General features: G+C 42.2%; 3 protein-coding genes across 3 annotated transcripts; all 3 read left to right on the forward strand.

The window, feature by feature from the left end:
- Positions 1-2,150: 2,150 nt before the first annotated feature.
- LOC122472324 (olfactory receptor 8S1-like) lies at positions 2,151-3,098 on the forward strand. Its single transcript, XM_043561743.1, has one exon. It carries the CDS (start codon positions 2,151-2,153, stop codon positions 3,096-3,098), a length of 948 nt encoding a protein of 315 aa, XP_043417678.1.
- An 11,187-nt stretch (positions 3,099-14,285) lies between these two features.
- LOC122472325 (olfactory receptor 8S1-like) lies at positions 14,286-16,199 on the forward strand. Its single transcript, XM_043561744.1, has one exon. It carries the CDS (start codon positions 14,540-14,542, stop codon positions 15,491-15,493), a length of 954 nt encoding a protein of 317 aa, XP_043417679.1. The 5' UTR covers positions 14,286-14,539; the 3' UTR covers positions 15,494-16,199.
- A 5,205-nt stretch (positions 16,200-21,404) lies between these two features.
- On the forward strand, positions 21,405-24,216 carry LOC122472327 (olfactory receptor 8S1-like). The gene has a single exon (XM_043561745.1). The coding sequence runs from the start codon at positions 22,831-22,833 to the stop codon at positions 23,800-23,802; it is 972 nt and encodes a 323-aa protein (XP_043417680.1). The 5' UTR covers positions 21,405-22,830; the 3' UTR covers positions 23,803-24,216.
- Positions 24,217-24,786: the final 570 nt, after the last annotated feature.

Genomic DNA, 24,786 nt, shown 5'->3' on the forward strand with positions numbered 1-24,786 from the left:
TTTTATGGACTCAAAGAAAAAATTGACTTTTGCAGATAGTGCTTCTTCATTACTGAATCTTCTTCATTGGTTTGGCACAACCCCCTGGGACTATAGGATACCCACTGGACAGAATTCAGAGGTAATTCAGAAACATATTCTAAATAAGGGCACAAAGTTTGGGAGGTATATACTTGATATAGTATCAGGGACGGGGAGGGTGGAGAGGAAGTTCAAGGCCTAGGAAATTTTACTTCTGAGCAAGATTATGCCTTTTATTGCAAGTCCTATGATTAGACTTGTGTGGTAGACACAAAAAGTAGAGGTCCCAGGAAAGATTTGGAGTTCAAAGGGCAGATCAGAATACCCTAATAGTAGCAAAGCACTCATGAAGATCCCAGGAAAGTCTGCGTATGAACATACGTACAACCATAGGTTGCATCTGATGAGGAGGAAACAGGCTAGGGGGATTGTCACACCTCAGTAATACTCGGGTAGGTGCATTCACACAACAGTTAACAAAAGTACACTGGAGAATGGTCTTCAACTGCATGCACAGCACAGTGCCTTACAGTGAACAGAGATTCAAAAAACTTTTGTTCAATAACATTATGGATAGGTGGATAGATGGATGGATGGATGCTTAAAAAAGCAAAGTGTGGAGTGATCACTATGAAGCAGATATCTGTAGGTATTAGTGATTTCAGAAGGAATAGGCCCTCTTTCAGTCTATTACAGCAAAAAGGAGAGAAATATTCCACCTCTTCTCTTTCTCTTCTAATTCCAGGCCCCCTTAATGCTTTGCCCTTGACCTGAAGTTGACCTTCTGGACCTAGAGATAATCTCCAAGAGTTTTTACTACATCATCTGTTCAATTTTATTTATTTTTGTATTTACTTACTTAACAATGGTTCATTTAAGGTCCATTAAATATTGATGGGGAGGTGAGTTAGAAAATAATTCCTGCCCTCCTTTGAAACTGCACTCTCACTGTAGACATAGGAAACAATACACTCAAAACTAGGTGATAAAGCAAGCTAGTAATATAAATAATGGCAGAACTTACAATGTGTTGATGAATTGTTACCCAGAAAAGGGAAGCAGACAAGGTTTTACGATTCCAGACTAGAAAGAGATTAATTAGAATCTCACATTAGCTTATTTAGCTTTATTTTCATCACCTGAAAAATATGGTTCATGATGATTTTCCCAGAGATTTATGTGAGAACAAAGAAGGAAGTGGTCAAAGAAGAACTCATGGATCAGGTGGTAAATAAGGTGGGAATTTCAAGATAAATAAGGTGTAAATCAATTAGTAGAAACACAAAATAGGTCAACCGAAATCAAATCAGAGAGAACAAGAGTGATGGGGAACAAGACATGCCTACTGGCCTCAGCAGCAGGGCATCTAGAGAACCTTGGGTGATTAACACTTTGAAATCCAAACTAGGGAGTTTGGCTTTTTCTCTAAGCAGGTCATATAGTAGATCAGCTCTTGTTTTACGATCGTATGTGGCAGATTCAATTCCTTGCTGTTCAAAGAACTGATCAGTGTGGGGATCTAGACAAGTTCTAGGATCACTGGGCTTAAATGTTCTCACCTGTGAAAGGAGTTCAGTCTCTTCCCTCACCATCTCCTGTACAAACACACACACAGTGGAAAACATGTGCGGAGGTCATTTGTACAAGATCAACAGCTACGCAAACACAACTTTGCTATCATTAATCAGTTAAGGAACCGTCGGTGGGTTTTGAAGAAGGGAGTAAAAACCAGGTAATAGGTGTGAGCAGAGGTCTGCATCAGCCTCTCCAAGACATCTGCTGGAATTCACCTAGCTTCGGGATTGTGTAACTTAGTCGTGGGACAGTTCTCTGGTAGGCCTACGTAGTCGACCATACCCCCACACATTAGCCTTATTAGGAAAAAGTCCAGTGGGGCTGATCCAGAGCTCAGAGACAGCACCGCAGAGAGCCAGGGAGGAGAAGGACTCCATGGAACCATCGAAGGCAGATATGAGGGCTATGAACATGAAGATCAGACCAGGCAGGAGGGATATATAGGGAAAGATACAGGGAATGAATAACAAAGAATAATACCTTCTGCAAACTGTTATGGAAAGAAGAAAATTGAATGGTCTTCCTAAATTTTCTCTAAAGAACAGTGACCATAAATGGCCTCAGGGAATCACAGCCGCATCACAGAGTTCATTCTCCTCGGGCTGTCTGCTGACCCCCATGTCCAGGCTCTGCTCTTTGTTCTGTTCCTGATGATTTACCTTCTGACTCTGCTGGGGAACCTGCTGATCATACTCGTGATCCATACAGACTCTAACCTCCACACACCCATGTACTTCTTCCTCAGCCACCTCTCCTTCCAAGACCTCTTCTATTCTTCCGTCACTGTGCCCAAGCTGCTGGAGAACCTCCTGTCTCAGAGAAAAGCCATCTCAGTAGAGGGCTGCCTGGCTCAGGTATTCTTTGTGTTTGCCACTACAGGGATTGAGGCTTGCCTGCTCTCAGTGATGGCCTATGACCGCTATGCCGCCATCTGCCACCCTCTGCTCTATGGCCAGGTGATGAGTAAACAGCTATGTGAGAGGCTGGTGTGGGGTTCTTGGGTTGTGGCCTTTCTGGATGCACTCATGAACATCCTCCTGGCTTTGAATATGGACTTCTGTGATGTTCAAACCATCCACCACTACTCCTGTGAGCTGCCTTCCCTCTTCCCTCTCTCCTGCTCTGATGTCTCCACCAACTCTGCGATACTACTCTGCTCTGCGCTCCTGCATGCCATTGGGACCTGCCTCCTGATCTTTTTCTCTTATGTTCGCATTGTCTCCACCATCCTGAGCATCAGCTCCACCTCAGGCAGAAGCAAGGCCTTCTCCACCTGCTCCTCCCACCTCACTGCTGTGAGCCTGTTCTATGGCTCAGCCATTGTTCGCTATCTCATGCCAACCTCGGGTTCACCTCTGGAGCTAATCCTCTCCATACAGTACAGTGTAATCACGCCCCTGGTGAATCCGCTCATCTACAGCTGGAAGAACAAGGAGGTGAAAGCAGCTCTGAGGAGAATGACGATAAAATATTTACAATGTCTCAGCACAGAAGAGATATAACATGAAGAAAACAGAACAGAACCGCAGCAAGAAATCTCATGACTGACATTAAGTTCCTGATTTCCTATTTTGTCACATGTTGCCATATGCATTGCTGATGCTCCCTTTTGAAAAATCACCAAGGAAAGTGCTGGAAGCTATTTTGCTTGCCATGGCTCAGAATCAATCCTATTCAGACACAGAGCACGTAAATCAGAAAACCCCAGCTTCACAGTTTTAGTTAATGACATGTCAAGTCATGATTCACATTTTTGAAAATCATTCAAATTGGGATGGACCCTGAAATATTTTGCATCCTGAATGTTTAATTTGAATTAATGTGCCGGGGGAAAGGTTTTATAGGCATAAAAGATCCTGGATCTCTGAGAAAGGGAAAACAAAGATTTGAGCTTTGGGGGGGTGGAGGAAAGGATAATGAATGGGTGGTGGTAAAATGTCTCGAAATAGGCGGAAAGAAAAATGTAGCCAACAGAGGCAAGTCACAATTTACCAGGTATACTAGTTCTCTATTGCTTTCTATTATTGTCATAATAAATTAGCAAAACTTTAGCAAATTAAAATAACGTCCGTTTATTACCTTCCGGTTCTCTAGGTCAGAAATTTGGGCAGACTCGACTGGGTTCTCTGTTTAGGGTCTCACAGGTCTCACAGAAATCAAGCTGCTGGCTGGGTTGGGCTCTTATCCACAGGCTCTGGAGAAGAATCTGCTTCTAAGCTCATTCTGGTTGTTGGCAGAATTCAGCTCCTTGAAACTGTAGGTCTGGGGTCCCCATTTCCTTGCTGGCTGCTGACAGGGGGTCATTCCCTCCTTATCAAGGCCCCTTCACTTCGCACAGGGCCCTCTCCATTTTCAAAACAGCGTATCGCCTACCTCTCACGCTCCAAATCGCTCATTTCCCCTCCTGCTTCCATCTGGAGAAAACTCTGCTTCTAAAAGGCTCCTGTGATTAGATTAGGCTCACCTGTATAATCTCGTATTTTAAGGTCAACTGATCTGGGACTTTAATTACATCTACGAAATCCCTTCACAGCAGTCTCTAGATCTGGGTTTGAATAACAAGAGACTGGGAATCTTGAAGGGCCATCTTTAGAATTCTGCCTTTCACACCAAGTAAACATATAAACATAACACTCCTACCACAAGAATAGCTCATAAAAGGGATCAAAGCTAGAATGAAGTGGACGGAAAGGGAGGGGTGAGAGAAGGGAGAGAAGTGGGCAGAGCAAATAGTGCTTCACAGAGATGGGGAAAGAGTCAGCCTGGAGAGGAGATCATTGAGAAGCTGTCAAATGTAGAACATCTCCTTGTCCCAGAATATGTATGGATATAGGGAATTCACTGCGTCGATGCCTGGGACTGATAATGAAGAAAGGCTTTGGCCCAGGACTTTAAAATGAAACTCGGGGCGCCTGGGTGGCTCTGTTGGTTAAGCATCCAATTCTTGGTTTCGGCTCAGGTCATGATCTCACGGTTCCTGGGATCAAGCCCCAGGTCAGGCTCCACATTGTCAGCCTGGGATTCTCTCTCCCTCTCTCTCTCTGCCACTACCCCACTCGCTCATGCACTCTCCCTCTCTCTGAATGAATGAATGAATGAATGAAACAAACTAAAATACAGACATAAGTTCCTACCCAAGGCTTATGATGACCTCTTTCCATTTGGGAGGACCAAAAGCCCTGTCTGTGGTCCTTCTCTCTCTGCACATCTCCCACTTCTTTATGTCCTGGTGCCCTCAGACTGCCCTTGTAGAACTCCGCAGGCTTTCCACCTAAAGGATATTTGTCTAAGCCATTTTAGCCAATTATCAATTCTTCATGTAAAATGTTTTATCCCAATCTATAATTATCAAACGTTAGGTTTTCATATAAGGCAAACATGTTTCAGCCCATTTCAACATTTTGTTTCATTTTCAGTCTGTTCTGTTTTGCTTCTTGCTTGAGTACTAGAAATAGTCTTAACTGCATTAGTGTCCAAAATAACAATATTTTATAACAACCTCGGCAGAGAGGTAACATAGAACCACTAAGGAACTGTAGGTATTCATGACTACCTCTTGGCTTGCAGCGCACAAAAGCATAGTAAGAGTTAATATGTTAACAAAATTTTGAAAAGAGTACACACTTGCATGGAAGAGCTCACTACCTCGTGCAAACAGTGCAAAGAAAATGGGTTTTATTTTAATGTTTATTTATTTTTTTTAATTTTTTTTAACGTTTTTATTTATTTTTGGGACAAAGAGAGACAGAGCATGAACGGGGGAGGGGCAGAGAGAGAGGGAGACACAGAATCGGAAACAGGCTCCAGGCTCCGAGCCATCAGCCCAGAGCCTGACGTGGGGCTCGAACTCACGGACCGTGAGATCGTGACCTGGCTGAAGTCGGACGCTTAACCGACTGCACCACCCAGGCGCCCCGATAATGTTTATTTATTTTTGAGAGACAGAGCATGAGCAGGGGAGGGGCAGAGAGAGAGGAAGACACAGAATCCAAAGCAGGTTCCAGGCTCTAAGCTGTCAGCAAAGAGCCCAAGGCGGGGCTCAAACCCACATACCGTGAGATCATGACCTGAGCCAAAGTCAGACGCTTAACCTAACGGACTGAGCTACCCAGGCACCCCATGAAAGCGTTTTATAACCTCCTTCTGAAAACAATCTGCATATGCAAAAGCATTTTTTCTAACTTACCATGCCACACTCCCCAAGGACATCAGATTTGGTTTTATTCAGTACTTTAATGTGCTTTGATATGTATATGTGTAATGTATATTTGATGTCTGCAAAAACCAAGTAAATTTTAAAGATCTAATTGGCTTTTGGGGCACCTGGGTGGCTCAGTTGGTTAAGCGTCCGACTTTGGCTCAGGTCATAATCTCACCGTTTGTGAGTTTGAGCCCCGCATCAGGCTCTGTGCTGACAGCTTGGAGCCTGGAGCCTGCTTTGGATTCTGTGTCTCCCTTTCTCTCTGCCCCTCCCTGCTCATGCTCTGTCTCTATCTCTCAAAAATAAATAAATGTTTTTTAAAAAAATTTTTTTTAAAGATCTAATTGGCTTTATTAATTGATTTATGAATCAGGCAGCATCCTATCAGCCAAGTAGAGGGGAGCTCCAGAGGGAAGGTTTTTAAAAGTAGAGAGGGAGTGGAAAAAAGGAAATTATTAGCAAAGAATCCATTGTTTTAGGCAAGGTTGCCCTCCTAAGGGGAAAGCTAGGATGTCTTTCAGTAAATTTCCTAGTGCTGACCAGGAAATTCCCACATTGACTGGTTAAAGGTTACATTTCTGAGGGGTTGAAACTGCAGGAAGATTATTAAGTCTTGGTTTACTGACTTGGGGCCTTAAGCTAAGTGATGCCATTTGGGGCCTGTGATTTTCTTTGTAACACACACACACACACACACACACATTTAATGAGCACTAAATATACATTTAATATTATAACTGTACCAAATAGTAATTGTGTGACCGAAACCCATGTTTGGCTGCCCGTCCCTTGAAAGGCCAATTAATACTCAAGAGACAAGTTTTGACTGAAAGGGAATACGAGCTTTATTCGGGAGGCTGGCCACCTTTGGGGAAGGCGAACTCTTGTCCGAAGGCCAGGGTTTCTGCCTGGCCCAGAGATCTTTAAAGGGGTTTACTCAGTTCAGGGAGTGCTCTGGTCTGTGACATTTCTTTATTACCTGCAGACTGGATGATGCCAGCTACAGAGCTATCTCGGTGCTTGGAGGTTGTGCAAGAAGTTGTATCTAGTTCCTTGTGCCCGGGAGAGGATTGTGCAAAAAGGTCTGGTTCCTTGGTACCCAGGGGTGGTTGTGCAAGAGTACTCTGTTCTTTCTGCAAAGGAGGGCAAGGTCTACAGATGCGCAGAGGGAGGTTGGTAAAGTCATTTGTGTGACCTTAAAAAAAAACATTTTGCTAAAAGATTGCTACTGGGCTAATCAGAAAGCCTGTGAGATTTCAAACAGACTTTCTGGCCTCTGTGACCTGGGAAAATTCTGGTCTTTCATTCCCCAAGGCCAGTGGTCTGCAAATCTCAAAGAAAGTAAATTAGTTTTGTCACTGATCAAGTGAGCAAGCGAGGGGTGTGTTAATTTGCTAACCCTTAAATTAACTCTTATTTTTTTTATTTTATTTATTTATTTATTTATTTATTTATTTATTTTGAGAGAGAGAGAGAGAGCAGCCTCCATGCTCCTCACAGAACCCGACACAGGGCTCAATCCCACAACCCTGAGGTCATAACCTGAACTGAAGTTAACAGTCAGACGTTCAACCAATTGAGCCACCCCGGTGCCCTGACCCTTAAACTAACCCTTAACATTAGCTGGAGTGCTGTTACAATTGTAACGAATGATAGATTTAAACGACAACATTGTTTGTTCTAAAAACGCTAGCCTTTTAAAAGAATCTTATCTAGCATGCTAAAAAAACAAGACAATATTAATAATATACTGCTTCATTTTATATCTTAATTTGGCTGTTTGAAAATTTTTCTTATAAGTAGGGGAGAATGTAGTGATTAAAACAAAGGGATCGTATCGTAACTGTGTTCATTATTTTCTGTTTCCCTCTTCCCGAATTCTCAAGATTAGCATTTCTTAAGATTAAAAGAAAAAAACCTTATTAATTCCTTAAACACTGTATGAATCCAAAGTTTCTAAAGTCAGTTGAAATATTTATACCTGTAGGGAGGAAAAAAATCTTTTTCTTCCACCCTTTTAAGTTCATGACTGGGACTCCTGGAACAAAAGACAAACAAAAGGGAAGCATACACATTGTCTCTTCTTTTTCAAGTTTTTATTTAAACTCCAGTGAGTTAACATACAGTGTAATATTAGTTTCAGTGTACAATTTAGTGATTCAGCACTTACAACGCCTGGTGCTCATCACAACCCATACAAATTTATTTAAGTTTTGCGTGACATGGGAATCTTCATAAGAAAATGAAGACCAGAAGAAACAGTTAAACTCAAGTGGGATATTTTCCCAGGTTTACTGAGATATAATTGAAATATAACATTGTATAAGTTTAAAGTAGATAACATATTGATATAATAATATACTTATATACTGCAATTTGTTTGTTTTTAAATGTCTCTTTATTTTGAGCGAGAGAGTGACCATGGGAGGGGCAGAGAGAAGGAGAGAGAGCAGGCTCCACACTCAGCGCTGAGCCCAACACGGGGCTTGATCTCACAACCACAAGATCACAACCTAGTGAACTAATATCGAGAATCGGACACTCACTTAACCAACTGAGCCACCCAGGCACCCCTGTTTGTTTTAGATATATACTGCAATTTGATTACCCCCATAGATTAGCTAACACCTCACAATGGGAACATGTTGATCAAAACGTACAAACCTGTTTTTATGCAAAAGACTGGAAAGTCATGGAAAGATGTGATAAGACAAAGGTGAGCTAAGTATGGTAAGTGCAAGTGAGGAGAATGGGGATGGGTAGTTAGCAAGACCTGTTCAGATTCCTCTCTGTGTCCCTTCACTTTAGAAATAAGGACGCCCCTTTCCTCCAGGTATAGGGAGGGCACCTCTTACGTGAGAGTTTTATGATCTGTGTCAGGGGAAGATCAGAAAGTCCTTCCTGCACCTGCCATTTCTCAAATTCTTTCAGCATGAAAGATTCAATAATCCAAGGTGCTACATTTGGGGACAGTGATTTCGTTCTAGACCATAACTTCAACACAGAAGTTCCAAAAGACCATACCAAATCGAATCATCTGAAGTTTTTACAAATTTCAACTTGTCTAGTTAATGAGTTTCAAATTGGGCTTCAAGCTATGACTTCGGGGAATAAAGGACATTGGCTCCTTCATCTCCTAGGCTGCCAGGCTCAGTTCACCAATTATTGACTGCCTCATCTATATATACCCTTCTCAAGGGTTTTATGTGAGAATCACTCACCTCCCGGATTCTCCTATGACAGTATTTAAAATCAGAGAGGAAATTAAATAAAAAGATGCCCGTGTGGTGCGGCCTATGACCACTGGAGGGAAGCTCTTCAGTTTTTGTTGAGGATTTGATAGTCTTACCACCTATCGAGTAGGAGAGAAAAGCAGGAGCAAGACAGAACTCAGAAAATGCTGGTCTTGAAGCTTCTACCTTTAAGAGTAGCTCTGGTATAATCAGTTTTCTGCTCTCGCTGTGACTTCCAAACAGGAAAAAAAAAAAAAAGGACTGATCGCCTTTCCTGTAACTAGGCTACAGAAACATTTGTTCCCATAGGCATAGAGATCGTCCCAGTCCAGATGAGATCTCATCATGAAAAGACCAAAGCGGCAGGAAGTCTGAATCACAAAAAGCCTGGAACTCGGTAATGTCCTCTCTGATTGCCCTTCTCTCCTTCCTGGTCCCTATCTTCCCTCTCCTAATCCAGCCTTCTTCTCTTCTCATTAGCTTTCTGTTTGCTGGAGACTGAGCTTCCTGACCCAGAAATCACTTTTTCCATACACTGGGGCCTTTGTCCCATCCAGCTACCTGAGAAGAACTCTCTACCCTCAGTGAGTTATGCTGAACATGGGGGTCTGGCATGTCTCGCAACCTGGCTTCAGAGTCTGCCCTGGCCTGGGCTCTAGCAGTTCAGTGAAACCTGGGACCAGCAGGTGGAAGCATCAAGGTCAAGGTGGATGGGGCTAGTAGCGAGTACACACCAGAGTAGATCAGAGTAGACAACAGATAATGGTCACCCTGAGAAAACCCTCTTCTTCTAGGATGCCAAACCACATCTACTATAAAAAGTTCATTTTTTTTTTTTTTCGTTTACTAACTCCCCTTGACCCCAGTAAATATTTATGATGTGAAGCACACAGAGAATGGGTCAGGAGTCTGACCAGGTTTGAGGGAAAATATCTGGATTCAAAAAGTTCCTTTTCAGTTCTCTCCTACATTCATCCCTCCTCCGCAGCCCTGGTGTGAGTCTAGACATCCAAAGATCTTTATACCATTTGCCACTCAGTAACCAAATTCCTACCCCATCCCATCTGCATTTGGCCATGGAGAACATCCCCACATTCGGTGAATAAAAGAAACACTGGACCTCTCTCTCTTCTCATTCTCAATAATCCACCAATCCCAGCATTTGTTCAACTAACTAACATTTTAAAAATTAAATATATGTGAGTCTAACAAGACTTTAGGTACTTTGTATTATGCTATGTGGCTCCTTCACCAAGGAGTGACCCAAGATACCCATCCCCTTAGACAGGATATGACAATGTCATATGCAAAGTTCCTGAGCCCAAATTCCAACTGACTCTTTTTTTTATTTTTATTTTTTTTAAATTTTTTTTTTTTTCAACGTTTATTTATTTTTGGGACAGAGAGAGACAGAGCATGAACGGGGGAGGGGCAGAGAGAGAGGGAGACACAGAATCAGAAACAGGCTCCAGGCTCTGAGCCATCAGCCCAGAGCCTGACGCGGGGCTCGAACTCACGGACGGCGAGATCGTGACCTGGCTGAAGTCGGACGCTTAACCGACTGCGCCACCCAGGCGCCCCCCAACTGACTCTTACTATCTCTATGATCTTGAGAAAGTTACTCAACTTTTTCTGTGTCTTAGCTCCTCATCTATAAGAAAGGTATGTGTCAGGGCTGTTTCATAAACAAATAGAATCACCATACACAGAGGTGCCTGGGTGGCTCAGTCAGTTAAGCATCTGACTCTTGGTTTCAGCTCAGGTCATGATCTCACAGTTCGAGAGTTGGAGCCCTGTGTCAGGCTCTGTGCTGACAGTGTGGAGCCTTCTTGGGATTCTCTCTCTCCCTCTCTCTCTCTCTGCCCTTCCCTGTTCATTCTCTCTCTCTCTCTCTCTCTCTCTCTCTCTCTCTTCTCTCTCCCTCTCTCAAAATAAATAAATAAATACACTTAAAAAAATGAAGATAGAGAAAATATTCATTGGAAAGAACTCGACAAACTCAGAGATGAGAGAGGCTCTTTAAAATGGACTCTTTGTCCTGAAAGTTGCTCTCATTGTTTGCTGAATCAGAGTTAAATTGGGCCATCCTAAAACTACAGATTCACCTACGGGACAGACTGAGCTGTCATCTAGATCTAGCTTCTAAGTGAGACTCAGAGTCTTGGGATCTTTATGAATGTTTAATATTAATAGTGGAGAAAAGACATCTCTACTTTTTTGTCCAAGTAAAGAAAATGACAAAGACTGAAAACTCGGCTAGTTTTTCAGGATTTAACTTTTTGTTGTGAGTCCTCTGGGCAATACCAACATCAGACTCTGGTGTCAGAACAAAGCTAGAGAATAAAAGGCAGACTAAGAGGTCAAGGGACTGGTCAGAAGAACGCGTGAAGATACCAACCAAGGGGTGTTTAATATAGCACCAAGGAGTGCTATATCAAGTTTCAAATGAAGCATAAGGAACTAGTCTAGAAAGATAAGTCATCCCTGGATACTTGATAAGACTGACTTAAAATCTAGCAGAGAAATGTGCATGTATATAGCAGTTCAACATAAGTATCTGCAATGTGGCTTTCTCTAACTCCAGCATTACCTGACATACAGCAGGAAATTCATGAGTGAATGGATGGAGCTTTGGATGGACAGATGGAAGAAAGATCAATGAATAAATGTATAGAACTTAGAAGGCTAAGTTAATGGAAAAGATGTATTAAAGAATGAATGGATAAACTAAATAAATTAATGCTCAGGAAAATGAATGAATGAGCAGGTAATGTCATGTTAGCCTTTCTTATAGAGTCTGAAATGGGATAGCAGGCATGGAATATGTTAGGTACACCAATAGTTGCTCAAAACTGAGACAATCTATACACCCACTGCAAACACACATATACACACGTACCATTTCTTTGCTTCCCCCTCTGTTGTCTTCTTATTGCTGGATCCTTATCAAGCTTACGGGTCTGAAAATTTTTCTAAAGAAGATTAGCTAACGAGTCTGTCCAATTCACTTCATGGCTTTCTTTTTTCATCCAACAACAACTGCTAAAAGATCCACCGTATGTGCTTCTCATTGGGCCAAGTACTATGATAGATACCAAGTAATGTAGAGCATAATTACCCTCATCAAAGAACGATATAGTGTCATTGTTTGGTGGCGGGAGGAGAAAAAGAAATAAAATGACATAAATATTCGAACCACTAACTGCCAAAATAAGATGGTGATTCAGCAATGTCATAAAATGAATAGAGTTGTTTATGGTGAGTTAATGACTTAGCACAGAGTGGAAGCATATCAGGTGAGATCCTGCTCACCTGAAGCAGATGGTGAGGATTACACGAAGTTTTATGGGGCAGGGCCTGGGAAAGATAAAGAGGAGGAATCAGGATTGGGTCAGAAAAGCCTTCAGACTGTGATTCAGATGTGACACCGGCGACGGGAAAGGGGGAAGACCAACAGAATTGTCTAGGAGAGCTTCAGACTGCAGTACGGATCTGACAAATATTCATCCAAGCCAGTGGGAGGTCAGAGCAACGACCTCCTCGTAGAGAAGGCATGCTCATTCACTGCCTCCCTGCAAACAGTTTGGCCTCTGCTAAAGCTGTGGTTAATCTCAAAGGTCCTGCAACTGGGTGCTGTCAGTTAACTGCATCCTTCACAGCTGAATGTTAGGTTCTTTAAGGTAGACCTTTCTTTAAGAAGTGCTTTAAGGAGCACTTCCAAGGCTGCCACCAGATGAGAGCTAGCGTCCTTAAGAAATTGGCAAGAAACAGGGAGGCAGAGGTGCCAGATGAGAAGAATGAAGACCCGGGTGAAGTCCTGATGTAGCCACTCATTCACTCGGGGAAGGCAAAACACTCACATACTCCTGATTCTAGATTTGAAAAATTAGTATAGAATGACCTATCCAGAATTGTGAAATGAATTCTCATTTAATTGTGAAATTAAATGAGAAAATGTCACAATTTTAAGAGTGCCAAGGACATATTAGGCCCTCGATTAAAATATATATATATGTGTATATATATATATATATATATAGCTATTTTTTATTATCATTATGTACTGTGGGAGTTCAAAGAAGCAAATGATCACAAAGGATCTCAATAACAGGTCAAAATTAAGATGGGAGTAAAACAATAAATAAGATTTCAATTAATTACCTAAAAGGCATTTCCAGTAGAGCAGATGTTCGAGTAAAAGCTGAGAGAAAGTTATTCCTGTGGGTGCTCAGGAACAAGTACACCTGTCTGTCCACAGCATTGAGACCAAAACAGTTAAGACCAATTTTAATGTCTAAATGCCATGTATGATGGAGAATTTGAAGGCAGGCTTTAAAGGAAAGTCACTGTAGGAAAGAAAGGCTAGGTATACAAGTCATGGCCTTGGACAAGTTACATAATTTATGATACTCATTTTTCAGTTTGCAAAAAAGGAGTCAGCAATAACTTCCCTCATTCTTTTGTCCCACATCCAAAATTCACACACACACACAATCATTTTTTAATCTTGTTCCAGAGGGTCAAATTAACAATATATGTTAATGTATATCATCAACAGTAAAAAGCTGAAGAAAAACAAAATGATGCTACTAAGCAATTATGAATCCTAGGAGGGTTTTTGAAATGAGGCAAGAACAGATTGGAGAATAGAGGAGAGGAGGCAAATGTTGAAATATCCCCCTAGCAACTCTGCTACAATGCATGAAACACACACAGAATACTGCTGACAAAGCAGTGCTCAGTTGAAGGAGGCGGAATGAATTAGTCATCAACTAGGTCTGAACAAATTTGCAAATTCCCCCAGCCATCTTTTTAAATTTTGTTAATGTTTATTTATTTTTGAGGGAGAGATAAACAAAGTGTGAGCAGGGGAGGGGCAGAAAGAGAGGAAGACACAGAATTTGAAACAGGCTCCAGGCTCTGAGCTGTCAGCACAGAGCCCAACGTGGGGTTCAACTCACAAACCGTGAGATCGTGACCTGAGCCGAAGTCAGACGCTCAACCCGCTGAGCCACCCAGGTGCCCTATCCTCACCTGTCTTTAGAGTAGAATAACAGTGGGGCACCTGGACGCCTGGGTGGCTCAGTCGGTTGAGCATCCAACTTCGGCTCAGGTCATGATCTCACGGTTCATGAGTTGGAACCCCGACTAGGGCTCTGTGCTGACAGCTCAGAGCCTGCTTCGAGCCTGCTTCGGATTCTGTGTCTCCCTCTCTCCCTGCCCCTCCCCCCACTCATTCTCTGTCTCTCAAAATAAATAAACATTAAGGAAACATTTAAATAAACAAATAAAGCAGAATAACAGCTATATGGAAATATCACAGTGAGTTTGAACCGAACCCTAGAAGGGAAAGGAGGGATTCCAGATAGTCAATAAGGGCATACGTGGAATCTAAATAATTAGGAAGGAGTATACACATAAAAGTGGGTCCCTACCTCTGTAATTGGGTGTCATCAAGAGAAGTTTCAAGTCCATGCCTGTATTTACTTCTAGGAAACACGCTCTTTAGATGGCCTTGAGAAACCACAGCGCCATCACGGAGTTCATCCTCCTTGGGCTGTCGGCTGACCCCGAAGTCCAGGTGCTGCTCTTTGCGCTCTTCCTGGGGATTTACCTCCTGACCGTGATGGGGAACCTGACGATGCTGCTGGTGATCAGAGCTGATTCCCAGCTCCACACACCCATGTATTATTTCCTGAGTCATCTCTCCTTCCTGGATCTTTGCTTTTCTTCAGTCACTGTGCCCAAGCTTCTGGAGAACCTCTTGTCTGAAAGGAAAGTCATCTCAAAAGAGGGCTGCCTGATTCAAGCTTTCTTTGTGTTTGCCATTGGAGGAACAGAAATTTTCCTGCTGTCTGCCATGGCCTATGACCGCTATGCTGCCATCTGCCACCCTCTGCTCTATGGCCAGATGATGAGCAGCCAGCTGTGTGTAAGGCTGGTATGGGCTTCATGGAGCCTGGGTTTCCTGGATGCAGTTATCAACATCCCCCTGGCTATGAACTTGAACTTCTGTGAAGCCCATACCATCTCCCACTACAGCTGTGAGCTACCCTCTCTCTTTCCTTTGTCCTGCTCTGACATCTCCAGCAATGTCACTGTCCTGATTGCTTCCACACTCTTGCATGGCTTTGGTACATTCTTCCTGATCTTCTTCTCTTATGCCCGTGTTGCAACCACCATCCTGAGCATCAGCTCCACCACAGGCAGAAGCAAGGCTTTCTCCACCTGCTCCTCCCACCTCACCACAGTGAGCTTCTTCTATGGATCAGCTTTCCTTCGTTATCTCCTGCCAACTTCAGGCTCGCCGCTGGAGCTCATCTTCTCCATACAGTATGGCACAGTCACTCCCCTAGTGAATCCCCTCATCTATAGCCTGAAAAACAAAGAAGTAAAGGCGGCTCTGAGAAGAATGCTGGAGAAATGTTTGCAATGGCCTAAGTATCAGGCTACAAAGAGATGATGAATTAGGAAGGAACTACAGGCTTCAGGATATCTGGTGGGTTGACACTAAAACCTTCCGATGGCCCACTGTTTTAGATGCTAAAAGGTATCACATAAAAGCTTAAGAAAGAGACACAAAGATGCCTTGAGGGTGAGGTCAGGGTAGGAGAAGGTGGTTCAGATTGAATCCGGCGCAAAGGCAGATCAGTGGAATATATAGTCACCTTGATTAAAAGTTTTCTTTAATCGTAATTTATTTCTCTATTGTTTCATTGACACTGAGTTTTAAAATGTGTGTGTATTGGGTTACTTTTTAGAATTAAATGTGCAGAAAGTCACTGAAAACCATGAGATTTCACCAAAACATTGAACCGCGGGGAAAGAACAGTTACAGACTTGGTGTCTGTGGAGACATTTGGGCTTCGGTTGGCAAGCCCTTGCTAAAATTCTGGACAGCACAAGCGACAGGTCAGTGACTTGGGTGATACCAAGAACTCTGTTGTTACTTCGGAGTTGAAACATGAGGGAAAATGTGGCTCGTTCTAGGGTAAGTCAGGAAAATTTAGACCTCTACTACGATTCACCTCCTTTAAGCTTTATTTTTTCCATCTAGCCTACTTGGGGAATGCAAGGGATTTTAGTCCATTGTTCTGGAATAATTTCCTTTTCATGTATTTTAGCATGGGTTTATGAAATACGCAGTGTGTGTTACATAATTCACCACATGTGTATCTTCTGAGAAATTTTTCCATGCTATTTATGATTTTTCTCAAAATAGATTAAACTGTAGTAACTTATACTCATTCAACGTTATTTTCTGTACAGCAATACTGAGACACCTAATAATGCATGTTATTGACGAGGGACAGAAGCAGGAAAATGTTTAGGCTTAGCCCAGATTTAGGCTGATTTATAGTCTGCGCAGTTTCAATAAGGATCTAATATGTGCTGATTGCTACATTCTCTAAGGGTCTCACAACTGCCTGTATATTACTGGTAGTTAGTATCAAACTGAATGATAAGCACCAGAGGAATCTTGCAAAAGTAGTTGTGTGAGTAGAAATTCGAAGAAATTTGTAATCTGATACTCCCTGCAAGCCCTCTACCCTTTGATCCTAAGCAGATAACCACCAGTCTCACACAGCAAAAGTGTAGCTTTTTCTGCCCATGGGTCCTGTCCCCATGCTGCCGAAATAAACTTACTAAATTGCACCATACAATGTCTCAAGAATTCTTTCTTGACCTGTGCTCCACAACCCCGCATCATTTTGATGAATGGGTTAAAACACTTCAGTTCCATTTTACTTTGTTTTTTCATTAACATGTTATCATAAAACATTATCAGGTACCGAATCATGCACTAATTAATAACACATCTGTATTTCCAATTTTTTAAGTTATAATAAGAAAGCAGATACATTAAAGAAAAGATGATGATTATCAAAAAATAATTCCATCACCCATATTTAGGTATATTTTCTTCTAATGTCTCTTATACATAAAAATTTTATTTTTTTAATGTTTATTTATTAATTTTGAGAGAGAGAGAGTGCAAGCGGGGGAGAGGAAGAGAGTGGGGGTGGTGAGAGAGAATCCCAAGCAGGCTCCACACCATCAGCACAGAACCTGACATGGGGCTCCATCTCACGAAGCCATGAGATCATGACCTGAGACGAGATCATGAGTTGGATGCTTAACCGACTGAGCCACCCAGGCACCCCAAGATTTTAATGTAATCCATTTATTGGGCAGGGCCAATTCCATGGCAAATATACATGAAACTTTTTTTTTTCCATTTCTTTAGTTCAACTGTGCTGTATAATCTCCATTTCCTTCCCCACCCCATCTGTCAGCTTTTCCAATTCTTCTCTTTCTGGCTCAGACAGGCGTAGAGGAAAGATCAGCAAGTCTACTGCTGAAGCAGATGTCTAACAGGAATGAGATCACAGTATATTCTGCTTGCAGGCATTCTCTGTTTTTGTGAGTTCTTCTCTTAAGAGCCCGTTCATTTGGATTCCACAAAAGAAAAGCAACCCTACTTGCCCCATGAGAAAGGAAGGAAACGACTTCTCACCACAAATACTAAATTCCCAATAAGGCCAATGAAATGAACACCCTCCCCAATTTGTTCCCAACCCAAACATTTTATATAGCCAGGGAAGGAGGGGGTTGGCAATAACTAGTGGTCGCATCATAGGTTCTGCTATCTCTTACTAAGCCTTGAAAAGGGTCTGATGCCATTATTGGTAGATATTATCAGATGTAGGGTATTTATGTTGTGGGAATATAAACTGGTTCGGCCACTATGGAAAACTATATGAAGATTCCTCAAAAAAAATTAAAAATAGTTCTACCATGGGGCACCCGGGTGGCTCAGTTGGTTAAGCGTCTGACTTCGGCTCAGGTCATGATCTCATGGTTCATTGGTTCAGGCCCCACATTGGGCTCTGTGCTAATAGCTTGGAGCCTGGAGCCTGCTTCGAATTCTGTGTCTCCCTCTCTCTCTGCCCCTCCCCTGCTCACGCTCTGTCTCTCTCTCTCTCTCTCTCTCTCTCTCTCTCTCTCTCTCCCTCTCTCTCAAAAATTAAAATAAACATTAAAAACTTTTCAAAAATAGGTATACCATATAATCCAGCCATTTCACTTCTGCATATACACCCAAAGGAAATTAAAATAAGATATCAAAGAGATATATGCAATCCTGTGTTTATTGCAGCATCATTCATAATAGCTAAGATATGGAAACAATCTAACAGCCCATCAAGAAATAAAGGGATAAGGAAGGTGTGGTGTAGGTATACAATGGAATATTATTCAGCCATAAAAAAGAAGGACATCCTGCCATTTGTAACAACATAGATGAATCTTGAGCACTTAATGCTAAGTCAGACAGAAAAAGACAAGTACTACATGGTATCACTTATACATGGAATCTAAAAAAGCCAAACTCATAAAAACAGAATAAATGGTGGTTACCAGAAGATGGGAGGTGGGGAGATAGGAGAGATTTCATTTAAAGATACAACCTTGCAACAAGTAGTAAATAAATCCTAGAGGTCGAATGCACAGTACAGTAAATGTAAGCAACAATATTGTATTATAATCATCAAACTTGCTTAGACACTAGAACCTGATTATTCCAACCACTAAAAACAAATTATAATTATATAACATGACAGAGGTGCTAATTATCACTACAATAGCAATCATATTATATAAATGTATCAAATTAACATGGGGGTGCCTGGGTGGCTCAGTCGGTTGAGCGTCCGACTTCAGCGCAGGTCATAATCTCGCAGCTCCTGAGTTCAAGCCCCACGTCGGGCTCTGTGCTGACAGCTCAGAGCCTGGAGCCTGTTTCAGATTCTGTGTCTCCCTCTCTCTCTGTCCCAACCCAGTCGCATTCTGTCTCTGTCTCTCTCAAAAATAAATAAACATTTAAAAATTTAAAAAAAATTAACATGTTGTTCATCTTAAATTTACATAATGTTATATGTCAAATATATTCCAATTAAAAAAAAACTCACAGAGAGCAGATCTGTGGTTGCCAGAGGCCAGGGGGTAGAGGGTAGGCAAAAGTGGGTGAAAGTGCTTGAAAGGTACAAACTTCCAGTTATAAAGTAAATAAGTCCTAGGGATGCAATGTACAGCCTGGTGACTATAATTAATAATACTGTATTGTATATTTGAAAATCACAGAGAGTAAATCTTTTAAGTTCTCAAGGAAAAATTTTCTTTCTTTCTTTCTTTCTTTCTTTCTTTCTTTCTTTCTTTCTTTCTTTTTTAGAGTGAGAAAAAGAAAGTGCCAGTTGGGGAGGGACAGAGGAAGAGAAAAAGAGAGAGACAGAGAGAGAGAGAGGATCCCAAGCAGGCTCCATGCCAAGCATTGAGCCCAACACAAGGCTCAATCATATATATATATATATATATATATATATATATATATATATTCCTTTTGGCTAACATTTGTTGAGGATATACAGAGAGAGAGAGAGAGAGAGAGAGAGAGAGAGAGATTTAAAAATCCTTTTCCTATCCTTCCTTCTCCAGTCCCTACCAGCTTAATAAAAGTTCTTTTAGGCTTTAAATAATTGCTTTAATTCAGAAATTTCAAATACTCCCCTGTGCCTCTTACTGTTTACCTTCCTAGTCAGCTGGAAAGTGTGTTAATTAGGAAGTCCAGAACTTGGTTTCAGACTAGACTTCAGAGAATACAAAGCATTGGCCCAGCTTCCCCTGGGTGCCAAACCCAGCCCATGGCTGCATAAGCATAGACAGCCTCTGATTGGTTTTATTAGATTGTTCTTTACCTAAGAAGTATTTTTAAGATAGTATTCAGAATCACAGAGGAAGTAAACGAAGAGATGGCAGGTTACTAGATCTGAGATCATGTGAGGAAGTTTTAATGAAGTATATGCTGGTTGGAAATATGAGCTTCTTTATAGATATTGTTCTTGTCCTTCCACAGAGTGGCCTGCACTGTAGAATGACACCACTCTATGTTAAGGTATTCAGGAAATAATCTTGATATTCTGGCCTCCTCAGTGTTCCTAAAGTTTGAACCATTCAGATGCCTAATATCTACCGACAACAAGAAGAAAAAGCTATCTGTTCTGTCAATAGTCAGACTCCGGTGACATAGGTTCTCTTATGGGGAGAATTTACCAATGGTGTGTCTACCTGAACGGGAAAGCCAGAACACACAGGAGCTGCCTCCTCCAGGAAAAGCCAGGAGCATGGTAATATCCTCCAACATATCTGATATCCCTCTACTTTTTCTTCCTAGAAAGTTCTATATGTGTTTTAATTTTGCTCACCATTCTCCACCTTGACCCCATCTCCCAGAACCTCCTGATACATCCCACTAGTGCTAGACCCTGAGACTCCTGTTCAACCCATTCCTCTTTCCTGAGCTGTGGTGGAAACTTCCCACTCCTTGGTAGGCCACCTCCTTCGCAAGATGGGCCCCTGAGGTCTCTGTTACTGAAAATGTTGCGTTTGTCCCAGCTGCCTTGGACACGACCTCAGAAAGATCTCTCTTCGCTCCCTCATGACACTGGTGACAGGGACATCTCACAGCCTAGACATAAATCCTTTTATGCATCAGGATCCCAAAAGATTGCAGAAAGCTGACACCTGAAATGAAATGAGGATAACAGAAATAGATGCTGACTTGCTGAAGCTACTTTTTCCCCTGCTTGCACAGAACTTCTCTATTCGTACTTTTTTCTATTATTAGAACAACCTTCAGATCTAGCCACCACTGTGACAACGTGAATAGTGTGACACAGTACTGGAGAGGACAGCTATGAGAACAGTCTCAAGTGGGTTACACTGACCTTTGGCTCCCTCCTGCTTCCAGCACTGATATCTTCCTCTCCTTTCAAATTACTTCTCATGCACAGAAGGTCAGAACATGGCACCCAGCCCCAGGAAGCCTCAAGCCACTTGGAAACCGACCTTCCAAACACATCCTTCATTCACTTATTCTTTCCAAACAAATCCAAAAACCAGTGTGGGCAAGGGTTGTCTAGAACACTTGTGAAATCCTCTTATATACATATTTTACCCTTTCAGCCACCCCTTGTTTGATTTCAGTCCTTTGTTCTCACCCACGTGTAAATCTGACATGAGTCTCTCTTATGTTAGTATGAAATAAAGCCAATGTCTTTCTTTTTTTTTTTTTAATTTTTTTTTTCAACGTTTATTTATTTTTGGGACAGAGAGAGACAGAGCATGAACAGGGGAGGGGCAGAGAGAGAGGGAGACACAGAATCGGAAACAGGCTCCAGGCTCCGAGCCATCAGCCCAGAGCCCGACGCGGGGCACGAACCCACAGACCGCGAGATCGTGACCTGAGCTGAAGTCGGACGCTCAACCGACTGTGCCACCCAGGCGCCCCATCTTTCATTTTAAATAGTGAATGAAATACTCATTTCCTGTTTAAAAATTGATTTATTTTCATGCCTGGAATGTAATCTAGAATTGAATAGAAGACTTTGTCCTTGGTCATTAAAGAAATCCCTGTAATCAGTTTGAGTTGCTGTTTAGGATGGTGAGGAAGGTGAGCTCCTTTTTTGTGATATCCCCAAATCATATGATACAAATAGCTGCTACCTTCATCCACACAAAACGTGGATGTTAGCACATTAATAAAAAAATACTTTTTTCAAAAACGCTACAGTCTTCTTAGATGGGACCCTGAACTCCCCAAAGATACTGTGGTCAGGTACCCTCTTGGGAGTGAAAGCAGAAAAATGGAAACAGTTTTCAGGATAGCCCTACCCACAAAAACTTGTTGCTCTCCAAATCTTTGATAAGCACAGAACACACTTATCATTCCACTTCACTTGAGAAGATTCCGCGTGAAATGTTTGCTTTCAACACTGTTTACAATTTTATCCATGCAGGCTCCTCAAAAGTAAATTCCCCAGCTGTTTATGCTTCACCACCACTGGATCTAGCTGAAGTCACACCAAGGTAAACACTGCACTGTTGGCCCCGGCACACGGGGAACCTACACTTGGGTCTAAGATGAGCTTGAGCTTGGAAATAGTAGGATTTGAGGGGAGGCTGGAAGCCACATGAAAATTTGGGTCAGTGGAATAAAGGAGAACATGTGAAAGCAGAACAATGTAATCACAGACACAAAAATAAATAGACCTTTCTAGTATCAAAAGGGGTGAAAAAGGCCAAAAGATAGATTCAGACAAATGAGGAAGAAGTCTGAATGTCAAGGCAGGAAAAGTGGTCTTTGTTTCTAGATGCTGGGATGAGAATTAGGAAAAAACTACAGAATCTATTTCCTGGCTCTCCTACTTGTTCTCAATAGGGCTCAGTATCATATTCCTCAGGGGTGACATGGGATAAATTTCTATGCCTAAAATACCCCATAAAATGGCTGTGAGAACGAATAGGATTTTTTGTATATACTCTGTCTACAAAAAAAAAATCCTATTAAAGTTTATTGTGCTGTTTAGGAAGTAAGAAGTCTTGGATTATTTTGAACAAGAAGAATGAAGAAAGGAGAAAAGGCGTAAAACATTCGCTGTAGATATGTCATATAATGGCTTTTGAAACAAGATGGTAAGGATTTCTGAACTTTGGAGCATGCAGTGAAAATTGAGTAACAATTAATGTGTAAGCAAGGCAGCAATACTATTTATCCAGCAAATCCCTGTGAAACAAGAATGGAATTCTCTAAAGTACGTGAATACTAGACAAGAAAGGATAAAAACTCTTCCTGAGATACAATGAGGGCAGCCTTGAGATACTGAGCACAAGGTCAAGCGAAGCAGAGAGGGAGGGATGTATAAGAAGACATGATGATGCCCTAAAAAACGGGAACAATCATAGATGATATCACCCCCTTTCTATTTTATTCCAGGGAAATCCCCTCCACAAATGGCCTGGAGGAACCACAGCATCATCACCGAGTTTATTCTCACGGGGCTGTCCGACAACCCCCACATCCAGGCTCTGCTCTTCGTGCTCTTCCTGGCGATTTACCTCCTGACCGTGATGGGGAATCTGATGCTGCTGCTGGTGATCAGGACCGACTCCCGCCTCCACACGCCCATGTACTTCTTCCTGAGTAACCTGTCCTTCATGGACCTCTGCTTCTCTTCTGTCACTATGCCCAAGCTACTGAAGGACCTTCTGTCTGAGAAGAAAACCATCTCAGTAGAAGGCTGCCTGACTCAGGTGTTCTTTGTGTTTTTTTCTTCGGGGACTGAAGCCTGTCTGCTCTCGGTGATGGCCTATGACCGCTATGCCGCCATCTGCCACCCTCTGCTCTACGGCCAAGTGATGAGCAGCCAGCTCTGTGTGGGGTTGGTGCTGGCCTCATGGGGCCTGGCCTCTCTCAATGCATTCGTCATTGTGCTTTTGGCTATTAACCTGGACTTCTGTGAGGCCCAAACCATCCACCACTACACCTGTGAGCTGCCTGCTCTTTTCCCTCTGTCTTGTTCTGATATCTCCATCACAACCAATATCCTGCTCTGCTCCAGTTTACTGCACGGGCTGGGAACCTTCCTCCCAATCTTTTTCTCCTACGCCCGTATTATCTCCACCATCCTGCGCATCAGCTCCACCTCAGGCAGAAGCAAGGCCTTCTCCACCTGCTCCTCCCACCTCATCGCAGTGATCCTGTTCTTTGGCTCAGGTTTTCTTTGTTATCTCATGCCCCCCTCGGGTTCCTCTTTGGATTTGCTCCTCTCCTTGCAATACAGTGCAGTCACGCCCTTGCTGAATCCCCTCATCTACAGCCTAAAGAACAAAGAGGTGAAGGCGGCTGTGAGAAGGACACTGGGGAAATATCTCTAATGTAGTGAACAAAGACACACTGACTAAGCAAAAATCACAAAGACTGTGTTCCGTTGCATTCTCCTTTTGTTCCCACCTCTTCCCACACAGTGTCAGGTAATTTGGAAGAGAGACTCTAGAGCTTGTCTGAACAGAGCTTGCCTGTTCTTCAAAGGCAGTAGATCTTGATTTGGGCTCCTCTTTTGGAAAGGCTGCTCTGTTGGTTGGAAGACAACGCGAAGACAATTTTCCACAAAACAGATCAATAAGACAAAATAATTAGGTTGAAAAGATACGATGATCATTTCAGGAGATTCGGCATCTGACTGAGGAGTCGCAGAGAGAATTGAAAACAAGGGAGGCATGGGGCACCTGGGTGGCTCAATCAAATAAGCATCCGACTCTTGATTTAGGCTCATGTCATGATCTCAGGAGTTCGTGAATTTGAGCCCTGCGTCGGCCTCTACACTGACAGTACAGAGCCTGCTTGGGACTCTCTCTCTCCATCTCTCTCTCTGCTCCTCCCCCATTCATGCTCATTCTCTCTATCTAAAAAAAAAGGGGGGGGTGGAGAAATGTATTACACAGAAGATAACTTTTACAAATACCAACTACTTTTAAGTTTTTTTAAACAAAACTTGGGTAAAAAGAAAAAAACTCCTATGTTAACACTGCAATCAAAACCCTATGTAGAATATTGTGAACATGAGAACATTATATACTAAAGTTACAAAATAATGCCAGTGCAACCATTATCTTTATCTATCCTTATATTGATTCATTGGTAAACAAGAAAAAAATTAAGTTTCTGAAAGCTCATAATCAAGCATTAGAAAATAACAAAACCTAACATAAGAAAAGGAAGATAAAAGAACTGAAAACACAAATTAATAAGTCAAAAAACAGAAAAACAGACTTGAGAAATAAATCCAGGCTCTAGTCATTCAAAAAAGATCCATAAAATTCGGAGCACCTGTGTGGTTCAGTCGGTTAAGTGTCCAACTC

Source organism: Prionailurus bengalensis, chromosome B4 (assembly GCF_016509475.1).
Source record: "Prionailurus bengalensis isolate Pbe53 chromosome B4, Fcat_Pben_1.1_paternal_pri, whole genome shotgun sequence".
NCBI classification, from domain to species: Eukaryota; Metazoa; Chordata; class Mammalia; order Carnivora; family Felidae; genus Prionailurus; species Prionailurus bengalensis.

What these genes read in the sequence shown, in the direction of transcription:
- LOC122472324 (XM_043561743.1), top strand. Translation starts at nt 2,151, where the DNA reads ATGGCCTCAGGGAATCACAGCCGCATCACAGAGTTCATTCTCCTCGGG.
- LOC122472325 (XM_043561744.1), top strand. Translation starts at nt 14,540, where the DNA reads ATGGCCTTGAGAAACCACAGCGCCATCACGGAGTTCATCCTCCTTGGG.
- LOC122472327 (XM_043561745.1), top strand. Translation starts at nt 22,831, where the DNA reads ATGATATCACCCCCTTTCTATTTTATTCCAGGGAAATCCCCTCCACAA.